The sequence below is a fragment of the Panthera onca genome, chromosome C1 (genome assembly GCF_046562875.1).
Source record: "Panthera onca isolate mPanOnc1 chromosome C1, mPanOnc1 haplotype 2, whole genome shotgun sequence".
Taxonomy (NCBI): Eukaryota; Metazoa; Chordata; class Mammalia; order Carnivora; family Felidae; genus Panthera; species Panthera onca.
This window is the reverse complement of record NC_138346.1, coordinates 55,285,579-55,311,496: the sequence shown is the minus strand read 5'-3', so window position 1 is coordinate 55,311,496 and position 25,918 is coordinate 55,285,579. Positions and strand designations below refer to the sequence as shown.

Genomic DNA, 25,918 nt, shown 5'->3' with positions numbered 1-25,918 from the left:
TTATTCTCCTGAAACACCACCACCGGAAGGACCTGAGGAAAACCCGAGAGGCCTACGAGACGTAGGGACTTTTGTGCTCCTGCAGCGAGTCCTCGGGTTGGCCGGGGGCTGCGCGCGCCGCGGAGTCCGCCTGCCGGGCCTAGGAGGCTTTAGCCCCGGGGCACGGTCGGTCCGAGCCTCTCCGGTGATTGGGGGGGCGGGGAGGATGTGGGGAGCCCCGGGAACGCCGGCCGAGGGCCAGAGGAAGAATGAGGCGGAGTCAGGTGCCCAGGCTGGGAGGCCAAGGGTGCGCCGCGCCCGCCGGCCCCCTCGCGCAGCCTCCGGCATCGCGGCTGGGCTGCAGGCCGCGCCCGCTCTTCAGCCCCGCCGCCGGGGAGGGGTTTCTTGGGACGAGCCGGCCCCTTTCATCCAGGAAGTGAAAGCGACGTCGGGGTCAATGAAAACAAACGGGGAGCCCGGGGGGAAGGAAGGCGGGCGAGGAGGAGGGAGCGCCGGGGCGCGGGAGGGAACAGCCGTGGGGTGGAAGCGCGAGCGGGAGGCCGGTTGCGGTCGTGATCTTGCCGCCGCCGCCGCCGCGGCTCGCCCGGGGATGTCTGAGCCCGCGCCTCGCTGCCCTCGAGCTCCACGCGGCGGCAGCCGTCCCGGCCTCTAAGGGCCGCCACGTCCCGGCGGCGCGCGCAGGCTGAGGGCGGCTCGGTGCCGGCGGGGTTGCCTGGGGAGGGCCCGGGCGGGCCGGGAGGGGCTGCCCAAGCTCCGCGCCTACCCCAGCACCGCGGCCGGCGCCCGGCCAGGAGGATGCGCGGCGCCGGGCTCTGAAGCATGGAGGGGGTTCTGTACAAGTGGACCAACTATCTCACAGGTCAGAGGGCTCGCGTGCTCCGAGGGCGGCCGGGAGAGGCCGGGTGCTTGGGCGGGTTTAGGGGGGAAGGCTGCGGAAAAGACCGTTCAGGGGCCCCTCCCTCTGCCTGGCCTGCGGTGACCCTCGCAGGGAGCCGGCCCCTTCTGCTTCCGAGGCTAATCCCTAGCTGAGTCCCGCGTTAGATCTGGCGTCTGTAGGGGACCGTTCGAGACTGCGCACCTTCCTGAGGGTGGGAAGTGCGCTTGACCACTTTTTTGCCCCTGTAATAATACTTGTTTCCTCCTGTAGCTTCCGGAACAATTCCCAGTTACTCTGCCCGTGGTGCTGTCTCCATCCTTATTCACACTTAATTCGGCATTTTGCTAATAACTGAGTTGTCAGGGTATAGAAATAGAATGGACCTTGTAAGATCAAGATTTAATTTTAAGAAATCTTTTTTGTATTTCTTTTTAATTTCCTTAGCAACACGGTTTACTTTAAAAGTTCTCTCCTTGAAGTTGTTCAGCATAGAAAGCATGGTTTTCTGGGAAATCGTCCCCAGATAACCATTCTCTTAAGAGGTGGTTGTCAATGAGATATCTTTATATTTTGGAATTCAGGTAAGTGTGTGAGAAATAGTGGAAGACAGTGCAACACACACAAGTGGAAAAGGCAGGTCAGCATCACCCATGAAGTGGGTTGAAAGGAAAGACTCTGAAGAGCTTTGTGTTTCTGTAGAAATGAGAGGCCAGCTGGGAAGGGTCTTTTTCCATGACACCAACAGCCTGGCTTATTAAAAGAGACTTAATTCTGAGTTGCAGTCCCATCTCTGCCATCATCCAACAGTAAAGACAAGTCACTTACTCTCTCAAGATCTCAGTCTGGGAAGGCCAGGATGAGCAGTTAGTTTATCCTGAAGGGGTCTTCCAACTTCAGAATTCTATGATTTCACCACATTAGATGAAAGGAAATGAGTTTAAAATAAGATTAAATAACAATCATTTCTTGTTCCAGTGTAATAGGAAAATCTTGATTTGCTACCCATTTATTTACTCTGCTCAAAGTACTGAACCCCCGGGGTGCCTGGGTGGCTCAGTCGGTTAAGCGGCTGACTTCGGCTCGGGTCATGATCTCGCAGTCTGTGAGTTCGAGCCCCGCATCGGGCTCTGTGCTGACAGCTCAGAGCCTGGAGCCTGTTTCAATTCTGTGTCTCCCTCTCTCTGACCCTCCCCCATTTATGCTCTGTCTCTCTCTGTGTCAAAAATAAATAAACGTTAAAAAAAAATTAAAAAAAAAAAGTACTGAACCCCTTTGTAACTGCATAGTACACTCAATTTGTGTCCACCTGACCTTGTGCAAAATCTGCACATAAACTCTTTAAGGCATAAGCATTGAGCTACAGTTGCCCCTTCCTTCCTTCCCTTTTTTTTTTTTTTTTGATTAATTGGAATGCTAAAGCCCAATTTATAGCAGCAAATGCTTTAACACTTGTATGCATGCGTGCTTTATTTTGCTCACATTAAAATGTCAGTTTGTTTCTGTAAATGATATGTTTTAGCAGGAAACATTTAAAAACGAGGTAAATATTTTTTCTTAAGCATTTCGTTTGGGCAGTTGTGAGAGCAGTTATGCTGTTTAGTTGAGATATGGTATTAACTTTAAAGACAGTAGTTTCTATGCTTTGATATGCAAATGATCATCTCATGGCACACATTCATAAGCATAGTGTCCACAGTGTCTTGGGAGGAACCACTTATGCCTGCAATAGAGCAATTGGTGATTACTGAGATGAGTCATAATTTATTCCTGGAGCATACTGTGGTCTTGGTGGCCATCTTTCTTATCTCCTCTGGCACTGAGCACTATAGCCACTTGTGCGCTTAACGCTTTTAGTCTTTGCAGAGCGTTTAAGTAAACTGCTAGTATGTGTTGTAGGAGCTTGCTGCAATGAAATCTTTTGTTTGGAAGAATTCAAATTTAAATTTGACTCAGTGGGATCCTGATTTTTAATTTTAGTACATCTTAGGTCAGAAGAATGAGCAGCTGTTTGTACTGGATGATCTTGAAGGAACCTTTCAGTTTCATGACAGTGTTCTTTGAGAATCCTTTGTAGAGGACAAGGATTTCAGTAACATTTGGTAGTTTGAGATAAAAAGAAAGTGTTTTTTTTTTTTTTTTTTTAAAGAATGCCTATGCCTATCTTTTTCACAGATATAGCCCTCTGTTATATAAATGTGTGAATCAGTTAGAGATTGTTTTAATTAAATATTTCTTCAAAAATGTGTGTAGAGATAACTTTCTTATTTAATCATGGTCACCTTTCAAGTTGCTACAAATTGTTTAAAAATTTTTTTTAAATGTTTATTTATTTTTGAGAGAGAGAGAGAGAGAGAGAGAGAGAGACAGAGTGCAAGTGGGGTAGGGGCAGAGAGAGAAGGGGACACAGAATCCGAAGCAGGCTCCAGGCTCCAAACTGTTAGCCCAGAGCCTGACACGGAGCTGGAACTCACATACTGAGAGATTATGACCTGAGCCAAAGTTGGAGGCTTAACAGACAGACTGAGCCACCCAGGCACCCCTAAGTTGCTACAAATTCTAAATAAGTCATTTTGCTCATTATTTGTTTTAAAGAGATACTGAATCACAATAATACGGGCTTACAGAATCCCAATTTGTCTTATAGGCACATAGGACCTCGGGTGGTGTGGAGTGCACTTTTACCACCCTGCTTATAATTTGTTTGCCAAGGTGAATTAGTGTTTGGAAAGATAATGTTTTCATCATTTCTATGCATGCTGGTATACAAAATACTCTCATGGATATATTGCATATCTTTACTGTCATGGATAACATGCAATATCTCACTTTTCTGGTATTTAATCACTTGAGAAATACATTTTGTTTTAGCACCTGCTATGTGCCAGACACCATTCTAGGTGCTGGGAATGCAATGACAAACAAGATAAAGTTCATGTACCAAAAGAACTTACCTTTTAATTTGCTAGGCCTCATTAGGGGTATAGTGTTTCATAATAAGAATTTTCCAAGTATTTAAAACTTGTTTTAATTACTTTGGGTATCCGTCTTTCTGAACTGTATTATGACATTCCCTGTTGTGAAATTTAACCTTTTTATGATGACTCCGTGCTGTCATTTCAAAAGTATTACAGGAAAAGCCTTTGAGGAGATAAGTCCTGGGTCTTATCAGTGTGTAGGAATGATTCTCCCATCTGCCACTGTTCTGGCACTATTTGGCCCTTGAAAAACCGAATTGATTAAGCAGATAGTGGGCTACATCTAATGTGACCAGGCTGAATTATGATTTAATAGTTACAGAAAGAACAAGGACAGTCACACTGCCTTCAGTGAGGCACCCTGGTCATGGTCACTGTGTTATTAATCAGTGAACTGTTGTAAATCAGTAGCATGCTTGATAAGATTTTAGGGAACACTGAGTTTGGCTTGCAAGGGTGGCAGTTGAACTCTGAGGAAAGCCATCAACCTCATCCTCATCTTTGCCTGAGAGCCAAGTCTATGATAGTTGTGTAATCTAGTCACTGAATAAACACAAATGAAACGAATGATTGCAGTTTCTAGCATTTCGGCCGGAGTTGGGCAACAGCAGTACAAGGAGAGAGGTATTAGGGGGAATGCAGGCTCTCACTATAGTATGCATCTTCTGTGGAAGAGACTACATTCAGCAACCCGCTTGTGCAAGGGAATTTGCCTAGGCAACTTGTAAGAGATGGGAAAGTTGCATTGCAGAATTAGAGGGCTGAGTGGCACCTGGGAGGTCACCTTTTTCAATCCACTCATTTTTGAGACTGGGAATTTTTTATATTTATTAAAGTGAAAAGATTGGTTTCAGCTTATCTAAAGAGTTAGAATAAAGCGGGGCTAGAATCCATGTCTTTTAACATTACATCAAAAACCCAACTCTGTTCCCTTCAGGAAAAGGGCAGTCATGTTGCATCCAGTATAGGTTATTATTGAGCATGAGTCTCATGGGTTGTTAATGAGAACGTTGTGAACCAGATTAAAGGTATTACCCCCTATATTTATGCTGATCTATAGATTTCTCCAGAAATCTTTCCCAACAAAGTGGGATTGATGCAAGAACAATTTCAGCAAGACTTGGCCATTAGAAATTTCATTGTCAGGGGGCGCCTGGGTGGCTCAGTCGGTTGAGCGCTGACTTCGGCTCAGGTCACGATCTCGCGGTCCGTGAGTTCGAGCCCCGCATCGGGCCCCTGTGCTGACAGCTCAGAGCCCGGAGCCTGTTTCGGATTCTGTGTCTCCCTCTCTCTGACCCTCCCCCATTCATGCTCTGTCTCTCTCTGTCTCAAAAATAAATAAACGTTAAAAAAAAAAAGTTAAAAAAAAAATTAAAAAAAAAAAGAAATTTCATTGTCAGAATGTCACCTTAGAGCCAAGAAAACATGGATGGCAAATTTTGAAGTCATACTTTTCTCTGTGATTAAAGTAATTTCTTACCAATCTTCTGTTATTTATAATCTTTGCAGGTTGGCAGCCACGTTGGTTTGTTTTAGATAATGGAATCCTGTCCTACTATGATTCACAAGATGATGTTTGCAAAGGGAGCAAAGGAAGTATAAAGATGGCAGTTTGTGAAATTAAAGGTAAGTGAGTGCATGGAATTAGAGAAATTTGAAGTTAGGTAAGGAAAGCATTCTTCACTACAATCCAAAAAGAGGAAAAAAAGCATTTCTAGTCAGGTAGGGATCTTCTAATGCTGTTTATTTCCTTAGCAATTAAGAGTGGCACTTAACATTGTTAAGCACAGTTGGGTTTTTTTTTTTTTTCCCCCCTCCTATTGAAACTCAAAATCTTAGGGTTAGTTTTCTAATTTGGACCTGAAAAACAATTTTTGTGGTTGCTACTTCAGCGTCCTTATGGAGTCCACAAGTGTTCTCTTTTATATGCATTATAAAATAAAGGTATTGCAAAGATAGGAAGCTGAGCTTTAAAGGTGTTGAGGTGCGGGGCCTGGCTGGCTCAGTCAGTAGAACATGAGACTCTTGATCTCAGGATCATGAGTTCAAGCCCCACGTTGGGCATGGAGCTTATTTGAGGAAAAAAAAAAAAAGTTGAAGATTGTAGAGAGATGGGGCCTAAAGGTGCGGTGACGAGAATTGGAAGCAGGGGGCTAAGACTCTCTAGGAGCCGAAGCACCGGTCCCCTGGCTCGAGCCTCTTTTATTTTTTGCAGTTTGTCTGATAACAGCGAGCACATACAACATAGTATTTGGCATCTGGACAGGTCATGCACCTGCAGTGTATTCCATACTGGGTCATGAGTACATCTAGCGCCAGACAAAACAGTCTTATCCCTGGCCTGGCGCCCATATGATGTCCTTCTGGAGAGATGAGCAGTCCCAGCAGCTTTCTCTTCCTTGCTTTCACTTCCTTGCTGCTCTGTCCCTTTCCTTCAGGACATTCTTACAGTGCCTCCAGCTTCTTCTTCTCCAACAAAAGGTGATCAGGCAGGCTCTGCAGGGTTTTGCTAAATGAGTCAGTTTTGCTAAAACATGAAGTCAAAGGCATAAAACTCTGGTTCTTTGTTGAATCGGAGATCAGCTCTTCTGGGTGATAGAGATGTTTTCCTTTTCTTTCAAAAGAGAAGAACTAAAGCAATAGGTCATGCTGTAATTTTCATGAAAGAAGGTTTCATGGACCATTGATTCATTTGTATATGTGGTTGGGTTGTGTGGGGTGGAGGTAGGCAGGGGAGATCAGACAAAATGATAATGAAAAGTACTAAGTTCTTCAGAGAATTGAAGGAAAAACTAAAGCACTAGAGGAGCCAATATCAAGCACCTACAGGCCTTTTTCATTTCTCCTCTGTATCTTGAATACTTGTCCTTCATGATGGGTACTTCCTTTGACATGGTGAGCGCTTGGTCACAGCTGTCAAACACTTGAGAGTAATCTTAATGCTCTGTGCATTTTCTTATTTAGATTAAAGCAAAGCAGCAGCTAGTGCATTATCTTATATTTTCCAGGGCCGGATTGCTAGTTTGGTGTAGTTTTGTGGTAGTTCTTAGTACGATTTAGCTATGGAGACAAAATAGAATTTTTCTTTGCTGCACATCTAATTCTTCACATTCGTTTAGGGTTCTTTCCACAGCAGTGATTTATAATTTGGGGTAGATAAGTGTCATCCAGGGAGCTTTCTCCAAAATGCACATAGCTGCCATGTGATTGTAACATGCCCCCTTTAGCTGAGAATTAGTACTGTTCTAATGGAAGGAAGTGATGGCTATCTAAGATACAGAAACACTTCAGCCTAATGTATTGTTGTTGCATCGTCCCTGAAATATGTGAGGCATAGTTTTGTTGTTTATCTTAGACAAAAGTACTGAAATGTATACCAATTAAGTATTGGCTTTCCAGGTACTCAGTTTTATGTATTTATTTTTAATTGCACCATCATCCCCCATAACTCTTTAGAACTCCTATTTTAGAATTGCCTTATAAACCAGTTTATAAATCACACAAGAAAAGCACAAAGTATGAGTTTTTATTTTTTTAAAAATTGATGGTTTTATCTCATTTTATTCCCCAGATTTGATTCCAAATGATATTTGGTGAGAGTCAGAAATCAAACTACACAGTTCAAAGATTTGCCACCCTTGAGGATATTTAAAAGACTGTTAGTGGCAGAATCCTAAGGCACTTGTAAAATGTTTCAAGATGTGGCAGCATTTTTACTGTTGTTGTTTGTTTGAAGTAATCATTCTATTCAAGAATAAAATACAGAAAAGGGAGCAAATCTTAAATATTCAGTTTGAAGAATGTTTACAAAGTACACACACTTGTGTCACTATCAACCAGATTAAGAATTAGAATTGTTGTCAGCCTTTCGGATACAGGGATATTGTCATGTTTCCTCAGCCATTAATCCCTTTAAAAAGTAACCATTAATTTGACTTTTATCACCATAGATAAATATTGCCTACTTTTGAATTTTTATAGATGGAATAAATCAGTATTTTCTTTTGTGTTGGCTCCTTTCACTCAACATTGTGAAATTCATCCATGTTGTTCTGTGTAATAGTAGTTCAATCATTCTTACTGATCTGTAGTATTTCTGATGTTATAAATATCCCACAACTTGCCTATTCAGTCTAGTATTGATGTGTATTTTTTTTTGTTTTTTTTTTTTGCTTTTTTCTATTTGGGATTATAATGAGTAAGTAAAGCTGCTATAAATATTCTTATTATATTTCTTTTGCTGAACATACATATGCATTTCTATTCAGTATATATCTGGAAGTGGAATGGAATTGCTGAGGCATTGATACTCATACTTTTAGCTTTAACAGAATTAAGGAGAAAATTATTCTTGACACTTGCTAATAAGGCTGACTTTATTCAAGTCTCTCATGATAGGTATAGGGACTACTGCATTGGGGCTTTGTAGTAGGGGAGAGAGATTGGGCTCAACTCCAAAAATGATAAAGAAAAGTGGGAATTTGCAGCCAAGCAGTAGAGTGGGGGGATTGGTGGGTGGAAAATTACTAAGAGGAAACATGAGGGATTAGGGGGCATTCTGGGTAAACAGATTCTTGCTGAAGGCAGGCCAGATATTACCTGGGGGATGTTGGGGCTAGAGGAATTTTTTTGGATATTGAGGGTAATCATATATTGAAGGTGGAGGATTCTGGCTAAACTGACTTAGCAGAGTTCTTACTAAGATTGGACTCTACAAGGACAGAGATGGAAGCCCAGGGTCGGGCATAGTCAAGCAGAGGGCTCAGAGGAGCCTGACTGAAGTTTGATCAAGGAGAGAATCTTTGTCACAGGTAATGCCAAACTGTTTACCAAAGTGGTTGTATCAGTTTATTCTTGAACTAGCAGGATATGAGTGTTCCAGTTGCTTTGCATCCTTGCCAAAACTTGCATTATCATTTTTAAAATTGTGAATATTTTTAGTGTATATGTTGGTATCTGATGGTGGTTTTAACTTGTATTTCTTCAATAACTAATGATGAATAGTTTTTCAGGTATTAATTAGCCATTTGAATGTCCTCTTCTTTTGAAGTGTCCTTTCTAGACTTTGGCCTAATTTCTAAATTGGGCTGTCATCTTTCATGTTGTTTGTGGGAAGTCCAAATGTGTGTGTGTGTGTGTGTGTGTGTGTGTGTGTGTGTATACATATATATATATATGTACACTATATATATATTCCAAATATATGTATATATATATTTTCCAAATATATGTATATATGTATGTGTATATGTATATATATATATACACATTCCAAATATATATATATATGTATATATATATATATATATATATATATATATATACATATACATATATATATATGCACACACACACACACATGTTTGGACTTCCCACAACATGAAAGATGACAGCCCAATTTAGAAATTAGGCCAAAGACTAGAGATACATATATATTTTCCAAATATATATATATATATATTTGTATATATATATGTGTGTATATTTATGTAGTTAGTCCAAATGAGTCTTTGTATTGTATCTTCTTCCACTTTGTAGGTTGCATTTTCTTTCTGTTAAAGGTATCTTTTGATAAGCAGAAGTTATTAATTTCAATAAAGTCCAGTTTTTCAATATTTTTAATTAGAACTTTTTATGTCCCGCTTAGGAAATCTTTTTTCTTCTTGAAGGCTTATTGTTTTACCTTTTATATTTAAGTCTGTATTAGGTCTGTGATTGACTTAAAATTTATTTTTATATATGGTATCAGCAGGGGTTAAGATTCATTTTTTTCTCATAGGGATATTCAGTTGACTGAGTATCAATTATTGAAAATATCAACCTTTCACCTACTGCACTGTAGGAACATCTTTGTCACAAAGCAAGTGACCATGTACATTGGGTCCTTTTCTGGACTGTCTTTTGTTTCATGGGACTATTTCTCTATCCTTGTGCCATTATCACACTGTCTAAATTTCTTTAGCTTTATACTTCTTAAGTATTTGATGGTCTAAGTCTTCTAACTTTGTTTTTTTTCAGGATTGTCTTGGCCATTATTGGCTCTTTGCATTTCCTTAACACATTTTAGAATCTGCTTGTAAATTTCCACAACTGTCTGCTGGAATTATGATTGGAATTATATTGAATCTATATATCAATTTGGGAAGAATAGTATTCTTGACAGTGTTGAGTCTTCTGATCTACTAACATGGTGTATTTGTATATTTAATTAGGTTTTTAATTTCAGTAATTTTTTACAGTTTTGCATATAGAGTTCTTGTCCATTTTATCTTGAGAACTTGATGTTTGGGGAGTCTTGTTCTTAAGTTTGTTGTCTTAGGTGACTACTTTGTAGGGGACACTCTTGGTTAATACATCAATTTTGGTATGTTTAAAAAGGAGTCATCTTATTTTCATTTGTAGCAGCATCATTGGCAATTAGAGCTTTGTTTTCTTTTAAGGTAGTTATTGATACTTTCACTAGTATTAACAAGCAGCAAAAAAAGTTACTCTTGGGGCCTTGGGATTTCAGTAATTTTATCCTGGCTTGGAAATCTTTGCACCCATCATTGATTGTTGCATGTTTGTATATTTCACTATCTACCTCTAAGAATGGCCTTTCTAAATAGAATAATAAGCTAGCAAAGCTTTTGTGGCACTTATTTGCCATAGTACATCTGGTCAATATTTTTGGTAATTAATCATGTAAATTAGGGCTTCTGCCAGACTTGCAGAGCCCCTGATAATTTGGCTCAACTCAGCTTGTCCATTTGTGAATATTATTACCATGTAATATAACACAAGGCTTTATTTACTCCTGATACCCTCAGTGCATATTATGTTTATTTCCTCATCTAGGCCTTTTTTAATGCAGTTTTTCTCTTAACTAAATCCTACTATTGTCAAATCCTTCTTCATGAAGACTTATTTCCCACCTCCTCTCACTTTCTCCCATCTTAATTACACATGAAGTCACTGTACCAAAGAGTTCATCATTTAGGTGTTTTGATTATTTTTGTTGTGTCCGTTTGTTTCCTTGGTTAAATTGTCCGCTCTGTTAGAGCAAAGACTCCTTTCTTTCTCCTCTTGTGTCTTCCCCCTCTACCAGCACTTCTCTGAGCTGAGTGAATACTTCTTGATTAAGGACAGTGTAACACAAATTTATTCTTACAACAAAGATTGAGGATTGGCTCAGTATAATTCTTGGTTAGTTTTCTTTTGTCAGAGTATCAAGGTGGGGGGTGGTTTAGGAGAGGAGGAGGAGGAGGAGGGGGGTGGGAAAGAGGAGAAGGTCTCCAAAATACTCACACTTTCTAGGTGATTGTGATATGCCCCTTAGTTGAGGGCTGCTGTTTTAATGGAAGGTGGCCATAGGTACCATTTATTCATTTATTTATTGTGCTGCTTCTGTATGCTAGGCACTATCCTAGGCTTGGAGGATACTAAGATGTAGAGTCTGTTTTCAAAGAAATCAGTAAAAAAATGTGTGGTAAGTGTGACAGTGCGTGTGTATTTAAAGTAGTATAGGCAGCCCCAAGAGAGGGAGTTTTTAGTTTTCATTGCTGTTTTCTCTTCCTCTTGCCATCACCACTTTAGCACCTCTGCCAGCCATGAGTAGATGTGAGAAGGTGGTTTTGAGGGTGCCACTAGATAGCCCTTTAGGGAAAGTCAATGCCTGCATCTTGAATCTCAGTTTCTTGTTGTAGGTGTCTGTAACATCTAATACTGCGTAAGAGTGATTGTTTGATTCTCCCCAAATTACTTAAGTTCATTACTGTATTTCTCCTGTGTTTATCATCATAGTCCATTCAGCAGACAACACAAGAATGGAATTAATCATTCCAGGAGAGCAGCATTTCTACATGAAGGCAGTGAATGCAGCTGAAAGACAGAGGTGGCTGGTTGCTCTGGGGAGCTCCAAAGCTTGTTTGACTGATACTAGGACTAAAAAAGAAAAAGGTAACTATACATTTTTCTTTGGTGGTGAGAATGTTTTCTTAAACATAAATGTTAATTGTCTTGTCTACTTTTAGGAATCTAGCCTCAAGAAATATCAGAAATGTAGATGAAGATTTACATGCATGACATTCATCATAGTAAAAAAACTTGTAAACAATGCAAAGATTTAAATTTAGGGGAATGGTTCAGTCACCTCTAGGCTGGAATAAGCTGCTATGTAGCCAGTAAAATGTTTACAAGGAATTTTAATAATGTGAGAAAATGCCCAGTGTTAAGTGATAATTGTAGAAAAGCAGGATTCAAAATTACATATCCATTCATTGGCCAGTTCAGGAAAGATCTATGAAATCAGTCAAGTTGTTACCTTTGGAAAGGTAATTTGTGAGAAGGAGACTCACTTTTTATCGTATATACCCTTTGGTACCTTTGACTTTACCATGTTCATATATTGCTGACTCCAAAGGATTAAACAAATCAAAAGCAAAGTAAATAATTTATGGTATTAGTTCAACCGTATGCAGATACAGTGCAAAAATAATAAAATAATTTATGTCTTGGCAGTGAGTTTGCGGTTGTTTTGATTTTTCTTTTCTATATATTTTTTTTGATTTTCTGAAAGTTTTCATTGAGTATATATTACTTTTTATAATTAAAAAATGATAGAAGTTATTTAGATTAGTGACAACGACTGAATTATGGGTATTGAAAAATGAAGGTCCAGAATTGAATTTATAATCCTTGAAAAACATATGAAAGAACATCATGCATAGAGTATGGCTACAGGTAGGATAAGAAGGAATGGAAATTCATAATAGCCAAAAGATAAAAACAACCCAAATGGACATAGACAAAGAAATAGGTGAACAAAATGTAGTATTATACATACAATGGAATATTATTCAGGCTTTAAAAGGAAGGGAATTGAGACACATGCTACAATGTGGGTGAATCTTAAAAGATAAGTGAAATAAGCCAGTCACAAAAGGACAAATACTGTATGATTGTACTTACTAGCATACCTAGAGTAGTCAGAGTCACAGAGACAGAAAGTAGAGTAATGGTTGAAGGGGCTAGGGTGTGGGCAAGATGACAGAGTTCTGGAGATGGATGATGGTGTGGTGATTGTAGGACAATGTGAATGTACTTAATGTCACTGAACTATACACTTAAAAATGGTTAAAACAGTAAATTTCATTATATATTTTGCACTATAATTAAAGAAAAGAGGGAATGGACTTAAATTTGAGTAGAACCTAATTTAGGTTAAGTCAAATAAGCAGATAGAGCTTGTTTGGTCCACTGTGGCCAGAGTTGCTTTGTGGCTAGTATCACTAGCCACTGACTAGTGGCTCAGGGAATGTGGAAAAACGCCAGGATCTGCTACGTGTATTTTTCCTTACTTCTGCTGTTTATATTTCTAGTTTAGAATGAATTGAATGGTTAAGATTATGGCTGGATGTTTACTGTGTCTGGATGTATTAAATAAAAGAAAGTAAGCTCCTAATAAGACAATTATGAAAACAATATAATGTGAAAATGAAGTTATGAAAGGAACAGAAGAAAGCAGATGTTTAATACAATAGTTTTAATGACATAAAAATTAAAAACTTCTCTGCGTTAAAAGGTACAATAAAGAAAGCTGAAAGCAGATAGAACTGGAAACATAGTTGCAGTATATAGGACAGGGGAAAGATTGCTATCTTTAGTGGGTAAGAACTTTTATAGATTATTAATTTATATATTATTAAGAGAAAAACTGAACATCAAAATTGGAAAAATATGTAAAGGACAGAAAAGACAATTTACAAAAGAAGAAATATAAAGCACTTTTCAAATGAAGAATGAGCAATGGAATGGAAATGTCCTGTATAAAACATCCAGTGGTCATCATCTTGCATCTGGAAATTAATCTACCTAAGCTTCATGTCAGACATATGACTTCCATTTTTTCCCCAATTATTTGAAGAGAGGGTATTTCCTCAATATCCTTGTATCTGTTTCCAAGGGCCCACACCTCTTAAGCTATAGGTATTTATATCTATTCATATAGGTATTTATTATCTATTGCATTACTTTTAAACGATTCCATTTTGTTTTATTGCTGAAACAATATGAAAACAATCTGACCGAATGTTTATATATATTCCTTTCAGAGATAAGTGAAACCAGTGAATCTCTGAAAACCAAAATGTCTGAACTTCGTCTCTACTGTGACCTCCTAATGCAGCAAGTTCATACCATCCAAGAATTTGTTCACCATGATGAGAATCATTCACCTCCCAGTGTAGAGGTATACAAAGATGATCCCTTCATGTCTGATTATGCTTTGTAATACACTGGTGGGTGAGGTTCTTCTCATAAGGTGGCAGAGAAGCATTTTCAAAATGAGCTATTTTTAGCTCTTCTGGGCAATCCCTAATCCAGACTCTGGAAATCTCTAGGATCTTCTAGATTGTATCTGTGCAACCAGAGTAAAGCAGGAAGCAGCACACTGCCCCAGGGAATCAAGGCTTATTTAATCAAGGGAATCAGCCAATCTGATAATTTGGAGGTTGGGGTGGGGAAGAAGCATTCCAGGCTTTGTTCTCTGGGCTAGCTGTATGAATCATTGGACAGCTGCTCTTCTCTTTCTTTTTGTGACGAGGTCCCAGTTTTATGACTCAGAGTTGATAACTTAGCTTTGTCAAATAACTTTTTAAAAAAGTCCTTCTCAGAACAGTAATGCAGTAATCAAATTTCGAATTTGTGGGACCTGGCTATGAAATAGGTTCACACTTTCTGATAAAGGAGGACCAGCAGGCCCTACTGTTCTCTGGGTGAAAAGCCAGCATGGTTCCCAGTCACCTTTTACCTAACTTAGGAGAAACGGGACAAGAAATGTTCCTACTTCTGTGGCCTTCTCCTGGTGGGGAACAATCTTATGTGAGGTCATATTTAGTTGTAGGTACATTAGACCCTCAGGGCACTCACTGTTTCACCACAAGCTCTCTGGAGGTGGGTGCCCTCACATTTGCTCCAGCGGCTCAGTGACAATATCAAGGACCTGGTCTTGCTCCAGCCTTCCACTCTGCCATTCTTGGTGTGTTGGATTTGCCCCCTTAAGTGCAAGGCCAAGGTCATACAGAGGCAGGAGGCAGTGGGGTAACCAGGGTGGAAAGAGACTTTCTTAACTTGCTGTCCTGGGCTTTTATCTGGGAACAAAAGTCCCAGAAACTCCTTAACAGACTTCTCATCTTTTTTTGTCTGGGTCAGTGGAAATTAAGAAATCTCAATATTTGACAGAGGGTCATGGAATAGCCATGAGTGGCTTCCACCAGTCTGTATTCATCCCCCAGGGTCAGGACACATTGCTGTCATTAAAAAAAAAAAAAAAATGGAGTTTTTATTCTACCATGGAAGAAGTAGGAGAATGGGTTTGGAGTAGATATGAATTGTGCTTGCCACTTAGTAATGCTCAGGGTGTTCTGCTGTGACCACCTTCAGAATTTTGGTACTTAGAAAATTACTGTTTAGGTTAGGTTTATCTAAGATAAATTTTTGGATATAGTTTTTCAATATGATATTTGGTTTAAATGCAAAATTTATTTTTTCATGGAATCTAATTTCATACACTGTTTGTCTGATAGACATTTCTTATTCATATATTGCTTTAATTTTCTAAGGTAGTATATTTTAAATAGATTTGCACGTAACCTAGTAAGGTGTCTGTTGTAGGTAATGTTTAGTTACGTGATTATAATGTGCTGCATGATTCCATATAATTGTGGTTGAATCTGTTCAACTCAGTGTGTAATTTTTCAGAACATGAATGAAGCCTCTTCTCTGCTTAGTGCCACATGTAATACATTCATCACAACACTTGAGGAATGTGTGAAGATAGCGAATGCCAAGTTTAAACCTGAGATGTTTCAGCTGTCCCATCCGGATCCCTTGGTTTCCCCTGTGTCGCCTTCTCCTGTTCAAATGGTTGGAACTTGTTTTTCTTCCAGTGATGTTGCATTTTTGTTTTTGTTTTTGTTTTTAAGGATGGAAACTGGCAGTGGGAGGGAAATGGTCAACAGATAGAATATTCTGTATTGGAGCCTCTTAGCTCTGTGGGCTCAGCATGTGCCAAGGTCCTGTCCTTTTCCCTTGGAGGGACTGTGCCATTTACCCCAGAGTGCCAGAAATATATTATAATGCTCTGTGGGTGTTCTGACACAGAAAAGGTTGGGGACACTGCTCTACTCGGTAAAAACATCACAATGGGGTGATGTTTTACTCACAAAGGAATAAAATTAAGCAGATCTTTAAAGGACCTTGACAGGGGTTTGAAAGAACATGTTACAGGGAAAACAGTATTTTATAGTCCATATTTGGACTTGAGCCCTCTGAGTAGGCAAGTTACTTAATTTCTCTGGACCTCATTTTCTTCATCTATAAAGTGAAAGGTCTTCTCCATCAGCAGGTCATTGCAAAGGAGCTGATCTGTGTAATGCAGGTGCTTCATGTCAGTTTCTTTCCTTGTGATTGCTCTGAATGATTATCCTTTGCCAGGGGTGGTGAACTCCTTGTCCTTTCCAAGTTAATAAACTTGCCCAGGCAAGCTGTAGGGAACTCATAGGTGAGAGTCTGATGAGACTTTACATTTCTTTCATCCAAGTGTTTTCGGGAGCCTTTTATAGAAGGAACAATGCCACTTGGCTACTACTTTAGCAATTACCTGAAGGCATATTTGTTAGAAGAAGGAATTGGGTACAACTCATTCCGAGGTTCTCTTAACCACGCCAGCCAATTTAGTTATATGAGATTTAGTAAAGATTATTACCTATGTTTATTTAGATCATTTTCTTTTTAAAAAAAAATTTTTTTTTTAATGTTTATTTATTTTTGAGAGAGACAGAGAAAGAATGCGAGTGGGTTAGGGGCAGAGAGAGAGGGAGGCACAGAATCCAAAGCAGGCTCCAGGCTCTGAGCTGTCAGCACAGAGCCTGATGCGGAGCTTGAACTCACAAGCTGTGAGATCATGACCTGAGCCAAAGTCGGATGCTCAACCGACTGAGCCACCCAGGCGCCCCTAGATCATCGTTTTCTAATCAATGTATGATGGGCTAATAATGTCCTCTGAGAAAGGTATACTATGAAAATGAGTTTTATGGGCAGATTAGTTTGGGAAGTTCTAAATGAATTGGGTCTGTCATTGGACATCTTAGAATCTCTTTTATGATAATGTGTATTATGAATCTCTGAGAAGGAGAGGTGGTGTGCATTGTTTCTGAAATTTATTTGACAAGTGAACCCTTCCTGTGTATTTTTAAATAACAGCTCACAATACTGTGGTGTTCAGTAGAACATTTTGACAATATTGCCTTATAACACAACTGTAGATACGTTATGAACTGTGAGATAACCTGTATGGTTGAATAACAAGAAAAGGTCTTTTGAGGTGGGTGTATATATAACACTGTGTTCCTGAAGTTGATATATAAGGTGTCAAATACAGACTTCACTACAAATACTACTATGTTTGACCTTATAGAATCAAATGCAATAAAGCCACCTTAAAACTGCCTGTTTTTGTACTGAATTTCTGAGGAAAATGCCTTCTGTTATAAATGCTTCATAGTCCAGAGAGGTCATATGTGTATTTTATGCATAAGAAGCAATGATAACTGTTTCTTTTAAACCAAAACTTTTTATCAGTAGCAATGTTATAGGAAATCCAATAGGTTAATCTAAAAAATACTGGTTAGAGGCTGTTTATTTTTCCTTGCTTTGCCATTTTACTTCATACATAAAGCAAAAGTTGTGGCTTATGAGAATTAGTTCTGGAGACACAGATGGAAAAAAAGGTCAGTCTTTGTGGAAAAATATATATATTTTTAATAATATGAGTAAATGGGAAATAAACCTGAAAGATTTGAGAATTCTAAAACTATTTAAACTGATTGTTAAACTACTTTATGTAGCTAATATCACTGTGTCCCTCTTAGAATAAATTTGCATTCAGTCTTATTTCAGGTCATAATGGAAGTTCAGAAAATCATCATTTTGACTCCAGACTGAGTGATAATTGTAGTGGGGATATCATTGGATTAGTAATCCCAAAGGGAGTGACTTCTGTTAAAGGAGATGTTAATGTCCATTTGTATCTTAATGTCAATCATATTAGATGTTCTGGACTACAAAATGGGTTGGTCATATCTGTTATCATTTCAGCTGGGATTTCTCAGAGCTATTGTTGGCTTACGTTACAAATACAGCAGCCACTTATTTACATAACAGACTTTAGACTTGGACTGGTAAGACCCTTGAGCCCCTGCATATAAATATAAAAGCAACCTGTAGTATAAACTGTGCTTTTCTGCTACCTTGCTAAACATTGAAATAATCTGTTTTAATTGGTGGTCTCTTTCTATTTTTTTGGTGGAGTCATTGGATCTTTTAAATTGTGTTTAGTATTTGTCATATTTATTAACACTCTGCTCATTCAGGTTTTTTAATTTTTAAAATGTATGTTTTAGAGTCTTATTTGAGACTTAGGGTTCTTCTGAGTTCTTAAAAGACTCAGATTATTAATGCTATCTTCCACAAAAACCACACTTTAGAACATCTGTGTAACAGCTACCTGAATAGTGAATTACAAAGAGAAGCTTTGCTACCAGCCTCTTTTCCTGGCCTTTAAGAAAAAGAGAGAGGAAGATATTTATTAGAATACTTTCTGGCTTGCTAGATACTGCTTTAAATAGTATGATTTTTTTGGATTAGTTATATATTTTTAAAATATTTTTATATACATGCACTCACATATGCACACATATATATGATATATATATTATGTATATAATGTAAAATTTGGTTTTTAGTATTGAGAAAAGAATCTAGCATGTTTTTGATAGGTGTTGAGAAAGATTCCAATTAATGGTTATTAGGGACAAAGCTTGACATTGTGCTAATAGTGTTGCTTGAGTCTGTAAAAAATAAATATCTTGGCTAGTCATCTTTTTTTCGGAGTAAATTTGTGTTAATTATGATAATGATAATAAATTAGAGCTGTATTATTCTACTTCACATACTAATTATGCTTATTTTATTTTAAATTTCTAGATGAAGCGTTCTGTCAGCCACCCTGGTTCTTGCAGTTCAGAGAGGTAAAATAATCTTTTCTTTTAACCAAGTACTCTCAGAAATTTACCTACTTAGGGAAATTCTTTGGGCCTTTAACGTGAAGTAGTGTGGAATGGAAACTCTTTTTGAGCAGAGCTTGGTTCTGATTTGCTCAGCATTATATCTCTTAGTTACTAGTTTAGGGCCTGGTCCTAGTAGGTAGTCAGTGAAGATAAAAATGAGTGGATGAATTAACCAGCAAGGTAAGCATCTTGCCGACTATTGTACCTTTTTTAGATGTTTGAAATTATATCAAATGATGGTAAAAAAATCCAGTTTTGAGGTGAGCTTAGACTCACTTTACTACAGCTTTTTATAGTCACATATTCATGCTGATCTGTTGTTTAAGAATTAAAGATCTTAACTGAAAAGAGAGAAAAACCAATTGATATTTTAAAGTATATATGCATATGAACACATTAAGACATTTGCCTTCTAGATAGATCTCACCAATATCCCAGGTTATTAAAATGTTCATTATCTTAGTAGATAATAGTCTTTCAAGTTGCCCTAGTTGTCATATTTGGTTCTTCGGAAAATGATGAAATTGTAGTGACATTAGCTTTATTTCTCTATGTTAAGAATAACTGCCAGGGCACCTGGGTGGCTCAGTCAGTTAAGTGTCCCGACTTTGAATCATATCATGATCTTGCAGTTCGTGGGATCCAGCCCCGCGTTGGTCTCTGTGCTGAAGCTTGGAGCCTGGAGCTTGCTTCAGATTCTGTGTCTCCCTCTCTCTCTGCCCCTCCCTCATTCTCTCTCTCTCTCTCTCGTTCCGTCTCTCTCAAAAATAAATAAACATTAAAAAAAAATAAAAAAAAAAAGAGTAAGTGCGGCACCTAGGTGGCCCCAGTTGGTTAAGCATCTGACTTTTGGTTTCTGCTCAGGTCATGATCTCACACTCATTAGTTTAAGACCCATATCAGGCTCTGCACTGATAGTGTAGAGCCTGCTTGGGATATTCTCTCTTTTCCCCCCTCTCTGACCCTCATGCTCATGCTCTCTCAAAAAACAAAAAACAAACTAACAAAAATCTTAAAATAACTGTTAACTGAGCCCTTACTGTTTTGTCACTGCCCCCCCACCCTCCCATGATTATGTAATCTGTGATTGGACTATTATGTGCACAGAGTCCAGTGATGAATATATGTATCCAGTCCTGTCAGGGAATAAAGAGTTTCACTAGCTGAATTTTCCAGAAAAACAGAAGCTTGATTCCTTTTATAAACTTTCATTTTTATGATAGAAATTTTTCTGAACTGTATTTTATCTTTTCTACCTAATTAGATAAAATATAATTAGAGTTAAAAATTTTTTTTTTTCGTAGTGAATCAAGATTATCATTAAGAACAGTAATGTTGGGTTTTTATACAGTGGTAGTCAAGGTGCTGTTGAGTGGTGGTGGTTTATTTCTATATTAAATATTTTAGATTGACTTGTCTACTTTTCTGATTTTCTAGACTGTTTTTTAAAATAGTTTTTACGGCCTCCATTTGGCACATTTATTTGTTCTTGCTGCTGTCAGTGAGTTGACCTCTAGCATGTTCCTAACCTACTTGCCCACCCCCTTCATTCTGCTGTTTTTGATGATATGGATTGACACTAGATTCATGCACTTGTGTAGGTCATAACTTCTAGTTTTCAAACATTTGTTAACCATCTGGTATATCTAATGTCTTGGTGGACCCTTCTCTATAAAAGAAGTTGCTTCATGGTTCCCCCTTTCCATTTAATTCGGCTCAGAGGCCATATTCTTCAGGTTACCGGCTGGATTGTGAACGATTTGACTTGCCTGTGGTGTGACCTTTGAAGGAGTCAAATGTTGCTAAAATAGAACTTTGGGCGTAAAAATAGTTCTCTTTCATTTGAATAAGTCATGTAAAACTCCAGGTAAGTTCAGGGTGTTATCATTTGTTTAAGGCCTTATGATGCAATGCTTTTTATTTAATTTGCAGGAATAGCCACTCTGTAAAAGAACCAATATCTACACTTCACCGACTCTCCCAGCGACGCCGAAGAACCTACTCAGATACAGACTCTTGTAATGATACTCCTCTTGAAGACCCAGACAGTAAGTTAAATGGGCCCTCTCTCTTTCTTTGGCTTATTCCCCCAAATTGTGGTGGGACTCTATGTGTGTTGTAGTCAATGAAGGACACTGACAGTGAACACTGTCTTTTCCCTTTGGATTAATTCCTTAATTCAGAGCCAGGCAAATAGCACACAATCAACAGAAGCTCATAATATCCTCCTACAGACACCTTTATTATTAACTAAGAAGTGCTGAGTAACTGTGTAAATGCCATATCTTAGATTAATATGTATAACATCAAACTGTTTTCTTCCCACTATATTTTAGTAATCTCTTAGTAATGTTCTACTCCCACTATATTTACATTAAAAAAGCATTTTAGAACAAAGCATCAATTGTGGTTGGGATTCTAGGGGAAAATAAAGGCAAGTTCTGAGTGCAGAGAAAAAAAAAATCGGTATTATTACTTAAATAATTTGAAATGGCCAAGGAAAATAATTTTTTCTGGTGGTGGTGGTGAATTATGGTAGCATTTATTCCTATGCCCTTTTCTCCTTTTTTCTTTAAAGAGCAGCATCCTGTGATTGAATACTTTAGGCAAGGTTTTATGATTTAGGTTAAAATTTATTTTTCTCTTCCAAGAAAAAGCTTTGAAAATGTGTCAGAATGTCTAGTTAGACAGTAGTGACCATGATTTCCAGTGAACACAAATAGAGTCTTATTATTACAGCTCTATTAATATACTTTTGCTTTTCAGGGTCTTTACTATTGCCCATGAAGCATGTGTGATGGAAATTACATAGAGTTCCTATTTGGGGGGCAGGTTGTGTTCCAGGAGTTTGTAAGTCTGTTGTTGGGAACAGATTTTATTTCCCTTGTGGAAATGGTGTGATAAGTGGTGTTTAGATTCTTTAGGTTGTCTAGAAGAGCTCAGCTAATTCACGTTGATTAAGATAGAATTGTTTCACTGAACCAGAAGGTTAAACAGGTTTAATTAGAGGAGAATGTAGAGTTCACGAAAGTGGTGGAGGTTGGAGAGGGCCTACTGCCCATTTTCAGATTTTTAGGAGTTGATGGCATCTTTTTTTTTTTAAGTCCATTTTCTTCACAGAACTATTTATTGACATAGAGGACTACTCTACACTCATTGCCATTTTTAACTCAAGTTGAGAAAATGGGTAAAAGAAATGAAGGAAGGAAAATGGGTGAGGGTGGGAAGGGGAAGGGAGAAAGTAACTTTCCTGGGCCAATTTAGTACAACTTGAAAGAGATAAGAGGAAGAGGGTTAGGGGTTAGGTGTGGGAAGAAAAATTACTGGGGGCAGGTAATGTATATTCTGATATACCTTGTTCTTTCTGCCTTGTATACATGACCCTTTTAATCTAGAGCCCATGAAAGAGCTCTATATGCTGCCTTGTACTTTTCTCTGGATGCTGCTCTTTTTTACTTTATGGGGATCATTTTCATTTGTGACAGTGAAAATTTTTTTAAAGCTAGCCATTTTTCTTTGCTTTCTTTTTAAGCACGCTGGTTTTGAATTTTTTTTTTAGTGTATTTATTTATGAGAGACAGACAGAGAGCAAGCTTGTGGGGGAGGGGCAGAAGGAGAGGGAGAGAGACAATCCCAAGCAAGCACCATGCTAAGTGCAGAGCCTGAAGCAGGGCTCAGTCTCATAATTGTGAGATTATGACCTGAGCCAAAAATCGAGGTGGATGCTTAACAGACTGAGCCAGCCAGGCACCCCTTAATTTTTTTTTTTTTTTTTTTTTAAGTAGGCTGCATGCCCAATGTGGGACTTGAACTCATGACCCTGAGATCAAGAGTCTCATGCCCTACCGACTGAGTCAGCCGGGCACCCCTGGTTTTGAATTTTTGAAAATAATTTTTATAAGTTCTGAGTATGCATGCCTTATTCCATGTAGCATTCCCCTAGTTAGCTGCTAAGGAGTGTAACAAAAGTAGTCACACATATCTGCACAAACATACACACATGCATACATATTTATATACATACATGTGTCTCAGTTCTCTAGAACTTTTTTTAAATTGGGAAGTGTAGCCTAGGTCAGGAGTTTTATCCTTAGGTTTCCTTCTATTTATCCTAAAGTTTAGTGTCTCAGTTAGTTGACAGAGCAGAGACTGAATTCCTGTTCTTCTTTACAAAGTGCATGTTTTACAGTTGGGTGGTCTTAGTCCGAAGCCTTTATCCCCAAATATTCTTTTCCTTGAGAGATAAAACTGCTTCTATTATTTATTAACTGGATTTTTAAAAATTATAGAAGTAATAAATGTTTATGGTAAATTCAAATAAATATGTACATATAAAAGTGCAATTGTTTTGCAACAGGGCCATGCCAGTGCGTTTAACTGTATTCAGTCAGAACTGCAATGATAGTTCTGTCAGCTGCATTCCAAGTGGAGATATGGGACCTTTCAGTGTGAAATACCTTGTCAGCTCTGCTCAGAAAGTCTTGTGGTAAAAAGAGCAAACCTGAATTAGTCCTAGTTCTGTTACCAGTTGGGTAATCTTGGGTTAGGCATGTAACCTTTTTGGGTCTTTTTTTTTTTTTTTTTTTTTTTAACCCTAGAACACAAGGAGGATACGGACAGCATTAAAACAAATCAGGCCTGAAAAGCAATAGTTAGCTAAGAAAGACTACATTCAGTTCAGCACATGTTTATTGACTGCCCGTTACATGCCAACCGTGGTTCTAGCAGTGAACAAAACCGTCTCTGCTTCAGATAGCTTCATAAGTTATTTTGTTAACTCCGAAGCTTCTCCTTATGACTGCCAATCGTGGGAAAGTTAGATTTTTCTCTATTCAACAGTCAACCAAAAAATTAGTAGGAAGCTGAAGGAATTTCATGTCCCTGAGTAGGAAATTTAAAATTGTTTTTTTCGTAGAGAACTGGAGTTATATTGATAGGCTGTTTAACCTTTTAATTTATCTCTGAATAGGACCTGTTCACTGTTCAAGAAATACACTTAATGGAGATTTGGCATCAGCAACCATTCCTGAGGAAAGCAGACTTATGGCCAAAAAAAAATCTGAATCGGAAGATCCTCTTCCATCCTTCTCTTCCTGAGGAAATGGAAGTGTCCAACTTCCTCTAAGTATTGCTATGCAAAAGCTGCTGTAATTAAACTATGTTCTAGGGAGTAGTTTTTCCCTTAGGATTTCTCTGCACTTTATAGAATACTGTAAAACAAACAAACAAAAAAACAACCCACATACCTTTGAAGTGTATTTTATCTTTATATAGTTTATTTGCAAGAGTATTTTCCTAATAACTTCACAGTATGAATGTGCATCTTTTTTTTTTTTTTTTTTTAAACAAATGATGGTGTAACATTTTGACATCCATAAGGACAAATGTAGATATTTTTCTAAAAAACTGTGAGGGACTGACAGCTTAGTCAGGGTGTATTGTAGCTTATAAACATGAAATCTTATAAACATAAGGTTTCAGTTTGATAGACGTGTGATATATGTAACTTGTGCCATGGACCAAATGGTCACTTTACCCCAGCTAAAAATGAGTTACGATAGCAGCTTGATGGTGATTCTATTGTATTCTTTTAAGCAAAAGGAGACATTTAATATTCCAAATATTTTTAGCCCAAATACCGTGACACATTGAGGATTTTTTAAAAACCAGACTGTGCTGTCCTTCATATGTGAAGTTGACACTAGTGATTTGTCAGTACCAAATGTTGGGTTAAAGTATTTAACTTTTATTTATTTATTTTTCTGTTGCATCAAAAAATGATTGCATCCTGACTTTTATGACCTACCAAATTTAAGATGTGTATACATTTGTTATTTACATTGTTCTAGAAAAGAGGTTAATGTTGTAGTGACCTTGCTCACTTACACCAGAGAAATAAACGCCTTTCAATGGAAGAGGATTTTAGTGCTTTTTTCCTAAAATAGACATTAAGCTGCTGTTGTAAGGTATTAATATTTGCAGCTCTTTAGACTATCTAGAGACATTTTTTATTTATGACTATTTATACAAAAAAGGAATTCTGTCAAAGTGACCACTCTACATCACTTGAGAATGGCATTATTTAATTAAAGAACAAATAGCATTTTTTGGTAGTGCCTGTCCATACCTATTGTCAGTGTTTGCCTTGTAAACTGTTTTTTTAAAAAAATTCACTTTGGAGTGATGGTTTTGTCCAAGGTCTTGGATGAGGAGCACTTTAAAACAAACTGGTTTGGTGTTTTTAAGTTAATCACATGTTTAATAAATACATGGTTTTTGCATTCAAACGTATCATATAATACATTGTATTTTTTACATTGTTGATATTCTGTCTGATCTTTATCAAGTGCTATTAGTATTCTTCATTGCTTTGATTTTGTTTGTATATTTGGACCGCCTAGTGAATACACAAATGAGGCATATTTTTAGTTTTGTTGCCTATGAGCTTAGAATAGTGTGGCCTGTTTCACTTTAAATTTCTCTTGTAGGTTTATGTGGGAAGTTTTTTTAAACAGTTAATATTTGGTATTTACTTCACTAAAATAAATCTGTAATTGTAAGTTTAAAATGGACACAATCTAAATACATTAATATGCATTTAGATAAACTGTATGCTGCTTAAAAGTATTTGTGACTTTAAGTAGCACACAGGTCATTAGGCTAGATTAAGTGGAATTTTTCCATTCGTATGTTGTACTTCATATGTCAAATTTGAGAAAAGTTTAATAATGTAGTAAGTTTCATGTTGAGTGAGTAATCAGACTTTTTCCTTTTTTTTGTGGTAGTAAGAATTTGCATAGTGACTAGATAATGAAAGTCAAGGTGCTACTGATAGGGAGTTTTTCAGGTAGGTACTTTTTTTGAACCAGTAGGTTTATAATGGAAATACTATAACAAGCTTTTGAACTCATAGGAAACAAATCCATTTTTTTATTGCTTTATCCAAAAAGATGAGTTCC

The 25,918-nt window shown here is 37.9% G+C and overlaps 1 protein-coding gene across 1 annotated transcript; it reads left to right on the top strand.

Annotated features, from left to right (window-relative positions):
* The first annotated feature begins 449 nt into the window (after positions 1 to 449).
* On the top strand, positions 450 to 24,299 carry PLEKHA3 (pleckstrin homology domain containing A3). Its single transcript, XM_060621962.3, has 8 exons — positions 450 to 859; positions 5,362 to 5,478; positions 11,635 to 11,790; positions 13,944 to 14,080; positions 15,592 to 15,756; positions 18,877 to 18,920; positions 20,892 to 21,007; positions 23,929 to 24,299. Exons 1-8 carry the CDS (start codon positions 820 to 822, stop codon positions 24,054 to 24,056), a joined length of 903 nt encoding a protein of 300 aa, XP_060477945.1. The 5' UTR covers positions 450 to 819; the 3' UTR covers positions 24,057 to 24,299.
* Positions 24,300 to 25,918: the final 1,619 nt, after the last annotated feature.

Excerpts from the sequence above, each read along its gene's own strand:
- PLEKHA3 (XM_060621962.3), top strand. The coding sequence starts at position 820 with ATGGAGGGGGTTCTGTACAAGTGGACCAACTATCTCACAG. Across the intron at positions 11,791-13,943 it reads TAGGACTAAAAAAGAAAAAG|AGATAAGTGAAACCAGTGAA; the intron begins GTAACTATACAT and ends TATTCCTTTCAG. Across the intron at positions 21,008-23,928 it reads TCCTCTTGAAGACCCAGACA|GACCTGTTCACTGTTCAAGA; the intron begins GTAAGTTAAATG and ends ATCTCTGAATAG.